The 9,420-nt window shown below is 40.6% G+C and overlaps 1 protein-coding gene across 1 annotated transcript; it reads right to left on the reverse strand.

The window, feature by feature from the left end:
- Positions 1 to 5,666, reverse strand: tlx3b (T cell leukemia homeobox 3b). Its single transcript, XM_076274353.1, has 3 exons — positions 5,219 to 5,666; positions 2,639 to 2,876; positions 1 to 214 (listed from the first exon to the last, which is right to left on the reverse strand). The coding sequence occupies exons 1-3, from the start codon at positions 5,664 to 5,666 to the stop codon at positions 1 to 3; spliced, it is 900 nt and encodes a 299-aa protein (XP_076130468.1).
- Between the last annotated feature and the right edge of the window lie 3,754 nt (positions 5,667 to 9,420).

The raw sequence follows: 9,420 nt of genomic DNA on the forward strand, positions 1-9,420 counted from the left end.
TCATACCAGGGCAGTGACGGTTCCAAGCTTGCTGCTGTCGTCAGAGGCCCACGGTTGCAGGTTCTGGAGAGCGAACAAGGATGAGTTATGGATGCAGAGCGGGTCGGTCGGAATCGAGTCGCTGAGGGACTTCTGGAAGGCCTCGTGCTGGAGCTGCATCATCAGCCGATTGGCCTGCTGTCGCTCCGCCTCCCGTTCCTCCGCCGTCTGTCGTCTGCCAAAGCCAATGGAGAGGAGAGGGAGAGGAGAAGGGTGGAGTAGAGAGGAGAAGGGTGGAGAGGACAGGAGAAGGGTGGAGTAGAGAGGGAGAGGAGGAAGTGGAGTAGAGAGGAGAAGGGTGGAGTAGAGAGGGAGAGGAGAAAGTGTAGTAGAGAGGAGAAGGGTGGAGTAGAGAGGGAGAGGAGAAAGTGGAGTAGAGAGGAGAAGGGTGGAGTAGAGAGGAGAAAGTGGAGTATAGAGGAGAAGGGTGGAGTAGAGAGGGAGAGGAGAAAGTGGAGTAGAGAGGAGAAGGGTGGAGTAGAGAGGAGAAAGTGGAGTATAGAGGAGAAGGGTGGAGTAGAGAGGGAGAGGAGAAACGTGGAGTAAAGAGAAGGGTTGGTCAGGGAAATCCACACTGATTGACTAAGAAAAGGTCAATATTAAATGGATGCAAATTCACTTTGAAAATCATTACATACAAGGTCTGCATCAAAAACTCAATCCAATATATGCAGTCCAGTGCCTGGCAATAGCATTGGAAACATGAAATGCACTTGCTTATAGTAAAAGGGAGGAAAAATAACTATATCTAATCTAGTAAACTGTGAATTATACCATGCTGTTAGAATGAGAAAGCATTGTTTTCTGTAGGCAAAAAAATCACTTTATCCCTATTTGCATAAAACAATATGTATTGGTGATGATAGCTAATGCTCACTGTCAGCAAGTAAAGCCAGTCAGTTTCCTGCACCTGTACTGTTAGACTACACTTTACATAATCAATTTTCTCTGTTGTAATAGAATTTCATTTTATTTCCAAAGACAGAATTTGTAGGCCTATGGCCCCAGAAGGAAAGGATGTCACTGGTCAACGTGCACTCCATACTGCTGTAGTGGAGGAGTATTAGGGCTAAACCAACGGGTGTATTAGGATTGAGCTTTGTCACCTGCAGATGACAAATTATTACACATCGACATTCATGACACACTTGTCGTAATAGTTCTATAATTTAATTTTATAAGTGTAGTCTATGCAGATATGGCACTATGTTGAGATACCACTGGAAATGTACGGCTCGCTCAGTAGTTTATGCTCTCCTAAATAACGTTAGACCTATATGTCTACCGACCCGAGTCGCGGGGAGACATTCTTCACTTTAATTTAAAAACGCAGTGTAGTTTACACGCACTGTGTCAGACGGTTAGCCGAGCACTCCGTTAATATTTCATCAGTTGGAGTGTTTAATCTGGGCAGCCATCAAACCGTCTATTCGGAATGACACAAACTCTCTGATCTATTTGCCACCGTTGAGAATTATTCACGCTCTCAGCCCGTCTGCTCAGTCCGCGAAGATGGTCTCTAAGGCATAGCCTACCGGAAGTTTGCAGATGGACTTTTTTTGCGTTTCCTATTTGTTCCCATTTTGTTCTAATATTTTGGCCACGTCGTGATTTCAGGGACCAAAATACGTAAATGATCAAGCTATTTTTTTCCATGTTTCTCTAGTTCGTTTTTTTGTTTTGTTTACCTAAGGTTACAGTAGAAGCTTAGATGAATCAATAATTGTAGGCCTGCCTGCCTGCCACTTCACTCATGAAGCAGAGCAATCTGGGAAACTGTGTTGATGTTAATTTAAAGTTGACCTGCAAACTTTGTCTTCCTTGAATAATATGTTTTATTCTCATGTTAAATTAGAAACAAAATAATAATAATTTAACTTGTGGACAGACAAGTCTCATCTCCTCCATGCAATCTTTAAAGAAACATGTGGATGAAAAAAATAGACTCAATAAAATATGGTGATACTGTGTGGTCATCTAATTTCTTATTTCTATTCCATCTTTAAAAGCTAGAATAATTGGCTTTTCGTGTATTTTAACAGCACACACTCTTCATCCTTTCTCCATAGTTTTAACATAAACATTATTTTTGTTATATAATGATGATGGTGTCTGTCTCTGGATATTTCATTGGCACATGCATTTAGTTACACTTGCTTGTCGTGTCTAAACAATAATGTTTTGTGTAGATTGTGCTAGATTGTGAAGTATTTATTATGGGTCCAGTACGTTTACAATGCTTTTTTAAAAAAAACATCAATAAATGGATTAAAGTTTTGTTATTCATTCATTTGAACGGCGTAGATGGGATATTATCTTTAGAGACTTCTGCCTCAGTAAAACAAGCCTTTTTGTATTCCGGTTAGCAGCATTCACACATGTGCATTACAGATTATGTCTTATTACATTTCACTCATCCAATACCACACAGACACACTTTACCATGACCACACATACAGACACCAACTTATTTTATACCATGAAGCGCTTTTCTCAATCACCACTTATACTTCAAGACAAACTCAAGCACACACACACACACACACACACACACTGAAAGAAGGAAACACACAATGCATACAAGTACACTAAATCTCACCTCCACTTGGTTCTTCTGTTCTGGAACCAGGTCTTGACCTGTGCGTCTGTCATCTTCAGGGCTTTGGCGAGAGCGGCCCGTTCTGCACTGGCCAGGTATTTCTGTCTGTGGAAGCGTTTCTCCAGCTCACAGATCTGCACCCGTGAGAAGGACGTCCTGGGCTTCTTCCGCTTCGGTGGCGTCCGGTTCTGGTATGGATGTCCTATACGCCGTGCCACTGTGAAAGGTGTGAGGGCAGCTATTGTGCAATATGTTGTATGTTGGGTTTTAAAGTGTGTGTGTGTGTGTGTGTGTGTGTGTGTGTGTGTGTGTGTGTGTGTGTGTGTGTGTGTGTGTGTGTAGAGAGACAAAGCCAGAGAGCAGAAGAGAAAGAGAATAAGAAAGTGACAAATAAAAAGAATAATAATAATACTCCTTGGGGTTCAGTACCTTGTTCATAATAAATAAATGGCAGTCCATAGAAGTCGGAAAAAATAAATACAACAAGCACATGTGTAATATTTGATTGAATAAATTAAGCATGAAATGGACAGAGGTTCTATTGGAATGGCATGAGTCATGTCAAAAGTCATGAGAAATTAACAGAAAGATTATGGTAAGAAAAGTTGTTTTTCTGTACTTTTTTTGATAACAAAAATAAGTTGCAATCACTGATTTTTTTATTTTATTTTAATTTAAAATATGTCACCATTTTACTCAGTTTTACATCATGGACACTTCATTTAGTTGGGTGAAAAAAACACATATTATACTCTGAGTATTCACTTGGAGGGAGGTCAATTTCAGCATATTTCTGTTGTTAAATTCCTCTCAGTTTAGAGACAATATAACAGCAGTATTGCTTGATTAAGCCAGAGCCTTGAAGCTGAATTGAAAGTTTATGGACGTTGTAACTAATGAGTAATATTGTGTGTATTCCTGACTTATTTATTAAGTCAAACTCCTCTCTCAAAAGTGCTAGGACCCCAGAAACTGCCCACAGGCAACCATTAATAACCCTCCTGAAATATGTATGCCCCTTTATAACTGCATTGCATTTTTTTAACTGGCTGGAGGAGAAAAAAGGCTCCTGATAAATGTGACAGCTCGACAGCTATTCATGACCAACAGAGGGAAGGCAGTAAGTGACATCAGGGATTTCAACAGATAGGCTTATGACCTCTCAAGTGGTCCATTGTGGGTTAAGTTGTCTATGCACCATGAAATAACTATTTCTTACAGTATTCACATTTCATGATTGTGACTAGCTACTTCTAATAGCATTTATGTGACATGGTCAACATTTCAAGACACTTCAAGATACATTTTGTGTTTGCTTCTAAGCCTCAAATAGGAATAAGTAGGCTATGCTTATGAACTCTTACTACTTTTAATCTAACTTCACTTCTCTCAAGTGCAATGTTGCAATGTTGTCAATCTGAATATCTACAATGTTATCTCTCAACATCTAAAGTTAAAAGAGTGGTGATATTCGATTTTCTGGAAATGAAATGAGTAAATGCCTAAATTAAATGAATATCTTAATATTGTCTAATGGATTTAAATGTATTCAAGACCTCAACAGATTACCTCAATATTGGGCAAATGTAATAAATTGGGATATAATGTCTGAGTATATCCTGTGATACTGTATCACAAGTCGATATGTCTCCACTCTATGAATCCCTTCATGGTGACAACTACTTGTACAAGTTATTACTATCAACACGAGCTGTAACAGACGTGTCGAAGTAATTGGACGAGATCGAGTTACAGGAGACAACGGCTCTTTAAATCAAGAGTTTGTGATTTTTGGCCCTGCGAATGGAGCGCAGGGGTCCCCAATGCCGCAATTTTACAGCGTGAGTAGTTTCATCGGTCATTAAAATATAGCTAAGGAGTCCTGTGACGAAGAGAATGAAAATGTTGACGGAAATGCCAAATACAAAAAAAATACCTAGGCCTATATCGGCTACGTGCGTAATTTTGTTTTGAATTACATTTAATAATGTTAATGAATGTTTTATGACAATTATCTAAAGGTGCACAGATATTAATAGGTTAAGGCTAATATAGGCCCATAATTGCATGTAGGCCTATATATAACTGTATATAATTGTATGTAATAAAAATATAACTGTGCTACCAAACAAACAAACCACACACATTTTGAAGGATTTAAATGATGATAAACATCCTATTTTATTTATATTCTATCTCCAAAATATAGGCCTAATTGTAGCCTATAGCCTATGTAACAAGTTAATATTATACACTTTTTTTCACTATTTTCTCTCATTAGAAATATATCGAATTACTTAAAAAATAAAGTGATAGCGTTACCCTAAATCTGTCATAGGCACCGTATGGCACTGTCAGGGCACGTATGAACAACATCAGTGATGCAACACTAGCCTATGTCCTTTTTACAGTTTGTTATCATACACAAAATTAAACGTTCTTGACTTGCAGAATATAGGTATATTTAGGCCTTAGTATATTTAGGCCATAGGCCTTATAGATCCATGGAACATCCGCATTTCAAACGCATTTCTAGACAGCTTCGTATTTTAAAACAAAACTCACGTAGGAATATTGTACCTGCAAAACGTTCCTTCGCAAACCTCTGGCTGCTCTCCATCCAAGGGAAACTGATGCTTCCCAGTCCTGGCACTGCGCTGGCCATGGGTGGTGGTACTGCCGCAGCCAGAGGTCTGTGCGCAGGGACCCGTATCACTCCACCGGGCGCAAGGGTCAGGTTGACTCCATAAGAACTTGTGTCTTCATACGGGGCGGCAATACCATGAAAAGATCCCGACAGTGTAGTGTAGGGTGCCGCGCCAGCCCCGCTAGGACTGCCCAAGTGGTAGCTAGCTCCACTTGTTGTGGTGCCAGTCTCCAGATTGTTTCGTAAAGTGTTCTGCTGGGAGCTCTCTTGGTCGGTCCCGCTGAGGATTTGATCAATACCGAAGCTGATAGGTTCGTGCTGGGAGGGTTGCGGAGTCTGGCTGGTGCCAGTCGGGCTAGTCGGGTTGGAGGCTCGGTCCATCCTCGCTCCCTTCCCTCTCTGATTCTACCGGACTTGATCCACTGACAGGTGGGTCGCTGGCAGGTCCACCGCAGAACCAGTTGGTAGATAGGCTACGGATGAGACACAAATAAGTTGCGTGCTTGATTTAAAATAGTTTCCAAATAATTTACTGACGTTTGTCTTTTTTTCTTTAGAGAAATCCAGGGAATTCGAGCGCAGGCTCAACGCTCGTCCGGGAAAAGTTGTCACTCTGTGAATTGATTAGTTTCACTTGCTGCCGGCTGTCTTTCTCGGCAGCTCCGGCACAGCACAGTAAGTTTCTCTGCTTCCCCTTTCGATTGGTCAGAATTCCCTCCCCCCGTCCCATTGGTTGATATTTTGTGCGAAACGGAGGATGCGTTTCAAAATGACACCAGGGCATAGTGAGCTACATCAAACTTCTCTTAGGGGCCTTCAAACATCATATGTAACAATTACTTTTACTCTTTTGGTAAATGAAACGTCATCTGCTCACTTGTGTAAGTCGAGGCATTAAACAGATGAGTGAAAAGCATAGCCTACCAGTAAACCTGCGGTTTACCTTCAAAGTGCCACTATGGATTGGTGCACCTTCTTTATAATGTAACAATTTAGCAGAAATCGTCGGCTTATTGTAGCCTATAGACAGTAAAAGGCAGACATGCTTTCTAAGTCTGGGTATCGCTCAGCCCATCCAGTTTCCAAACATGGAACCAATCCACTTATGGAGGTGTAACCTAATGTGTGGAGCTCTTTTGAGAGAACGCTAATATGATAAATCCTTTATTTTCGCTATAGATCTTCGATAAGAAACTTGAGCTGCTGTATTAAAAGCGAGGCTATTTACCCCGACGGTGGAGGGGAAGTATGCATTGCTAGGTAGTCTCGCCTACAGTGCCTGACCCATACATCGTTTAATATGCGCATCACCCTTCAAATGATGTTATATTTGGTGCACTGGTTGCCTAATAAATTTAATAGCACGCTTATTTTATTGTTGCATCATGTTCATGGCTGCTTTGGGGGATTTCAATGATGGCACGCAGCGCATCAAAATTCATGCATTCTGAATAGGTAGGTTACTGTTAAATGGCAAGTAAGATTAGAACAAGCAGAATTGCCATCATTATAGGCGCAGATTTTGGCTACGTTAAATAACGCATTCATCGCTGAATAGCCAACCTTGATATGTATGTAGCCTAGATGCCTTTAAACCTCACTGAAAAACGTCAAAAGATAATTAAATGGATAGGCTTTGTAAGCGTTTCTAATATAGTTTTACAGTAACGTATCCATAAGACTAAACGTAGCCTACCCTCATGTTGTGTTTGTGCATTTTTTTCTCTCAAAAATATTGTTAATTTATTCTGACTATCATGAGGCTGTGGCGTTGTTAACACAGAACATCTGAACACACAAAACTAATGTTGATCATTTTCAGACCAATTTGTGTGTTTTATTTAACTTTACAACACCCATGTGTATTTTTTGACCGACTGAAATAAATGGGCGAGGAAATGGTCAGTGTAGTATTTAGTAATTGAGGCACATATTGATCAGATGGACTGTATCTGTGCTTCTGTACATTCACACACACACACACACATACACACACACACACACACACCCTCACTTCCCCTCTTTGCTTCTATGCCTTTCTGACTTGCATGAGCTCAGGTCAATGAGGCTAGTAGGCCATAAATAGCAAAAGGAAGTTCAAAACTGGTAATATCTAATACAAGTTAATACAAAGGTCTAACATTAGATGATAATATAGGTTACTGTGGATTTAAGAAGTTAGGCCTAATGCAGCGGTCATTTTTGACCAGGAACACAAAACTAGTAGCCTAAACATGAAACAAACACAACAGGAGGATTAATATAGGCCTAACATGTGTTTTATAACGTGCTTTTTCTGCTTGTAAGACATATTTTTGGCAAAATAGGCTAATATTGTCATCATCCGCTATGCCTGATGACTTAAGAAAACTCATTTCATCAAGAAAATGCATAGGACTATTTTCATAAAATAGCCATGTAGTTGTGTTGAATAGCCTTTTGCAAGTTCTTGGATGGGGTTTGGAGCCACAGTCTATCATAACCTGGAGAAGGAACTTTTGTTTGGACTTAAAGATTTTCCACTGAGAGCGCTGGATTTAATTCACAGCGTCGGGATACCCGATCTGCTGACAACGGATCTAAGTGGTTCCTTGTAATCCTCTACGTAAAAACGATTATGCTCTATTGGCCTGCCCGCCTCGTTTGATTTGCTTCAGGGGACTGGAACTGGTGAGGCTGAAATCCGTTTACTTTGAAGTAGTTGATATTTTAATCGACCATCAGTGAGTGCCGGGGTAAAATGCTCAATCCCTTTGGGAAACCAGCCACTGTCCAGTTGTTCAATGGCGTTGACGTCATACATCATGCTAGCAGTGCTTCTTCGTCTGCTAAATCTGAAATCACGGCGTGGTGAAATCTGATCCAGACATTACGCTCATAACATGCAAGTGATGATAAATTAGTACATCATAATGCGCTTTTTTATATTGTAGCCTATATTTACACTGTTTAAGTAGCCTATATATCAATGTTGTGTTTAATGGGGTCTCACAAAATATGGCAAACACCAGTCTGGTGTTCAGTAATTGTAAGAGTATTTCAGCATTCTCACTAGGCCATAAATTGGTTCATGTCCAATAATGTAGGCTTCTTGCCAGCGCCTTGATGGCATATCTTGAGATTAATAGTAAAGTCATTATTGAGGATATAATCTACGTAGAACCATAAGGGCATGTCTTCATAAACTGAGATGTTTTAGGCTAGTAGCTGAACGTGGCAAGTAGGCTAGGCTTTGACCCCCGGCCCCATCTGTCAAAAAGCGCAAGGTGACATGTCGGGGTCTCGGGATCAAATATATAGGCCTACACAAAAGCAAACTGAGAACGTTAAGTATACTCATTGGGGGAGCATAGAGAATTGTGGCACGCGAATTGTTCGGGTAATTTTGTGGATCTGCATATGGACGACGCACGTGCCACTCGATCTGCCCCCGGCACTGTTTTTATTGCGTGCGGCTGCCGTTATCAATTTCCCCCAACATTTTAAACGGATGTCTGGCAGGCTTGCTGCAAAGAGCGAAGACAATATGCAAAAGAAGACGCTGCCTTTGAATAATAAATGACGCGCTTTTATGGCTGTTCTAAAACGCCTGTGATGGTACAATATGAAAAGGCCATGGTAAGTAATAGTGCGTTTAAAAGGATCTAGAATGTTTTTATTACTAAACTAAAAAAAAAGAACCACGAAGTGAGACAGAGAGGGCAAAATGAGCTGAATGAGGAGGGGCTGCTGAGACAGAGATATCAGTATTATTGCAATAAAAAAGATGAAAAAAGGAGAGATGCTGAAACTCCCTTCCAGCGAAATAGCCTGTTTAATGAAAGTTTACCGGCTCTCCCTGGCTCCACACAGCACTTGTCTCCGCTATGAAATATTAACTAAAATTTTATATAAAGCTCGAAAGCGTAAAGCCCTTCCTCGGACTATTTTTTCTTCTTCAAACGGCTAACTCTACGCCCCATTCAGGAGCTGTAATAGAGAGTTCCGTTTAATTTGGTTTACGTGGTGCGTCAAGTTGGCAAGCATCTTGACGTATTTTGGGAAAGGATGGCAATATTCTGTCTTCTTTCTTTCGTAGTTTCTTCCTTTCTTCCTTCCGTCCTTCCTTCATTCTTTTATTTATTTCTTTCACCAC

The sequence above is a fragment of the Alosa pseudoharengus genome, unplaced genomic scaffold (assembly GCF_046254945.1).
Source record: "Alosa pseudoharengus isolate Yale_2024_CS ecotype anadromous, Long Island Sound unplaced genomic scaffold, YU_APseudo_1.1 YU_APseudo_1.1_scf_8, whole genome shotgun sequence".
Lineage (NCBI taxonomy): Eukaryota > Metazoa > Chordata > Actinopteri > Clupeiformes > Clupeidae > Alosa > Alosa pseudoharengus.

Bases quoted from the DNA above. Each gene is read 5' to 3' on its own strand.
- tlx3b (XM_076274353.1), bottom strand. From the start codon at position 5,666: ATGGACCGAGCCTCCAACCCGACTAGCCCGACTGGCACCAGCCAGACT. The intron at 2,877-5,218 runs GTACAATATTCC...ATTGCACAATAG, and splicing joins TGCGAAGGAACGTTTTGCAG to CTGCCCTCACACCTTTCACA. The intron at 215-2,638 runs GTGAGATTTAGT...TGGCTTTGGCAG, and splicing joins AACAGAAGAACCAAGTGGAG to ACGACAGACGGCGGAGGAAC.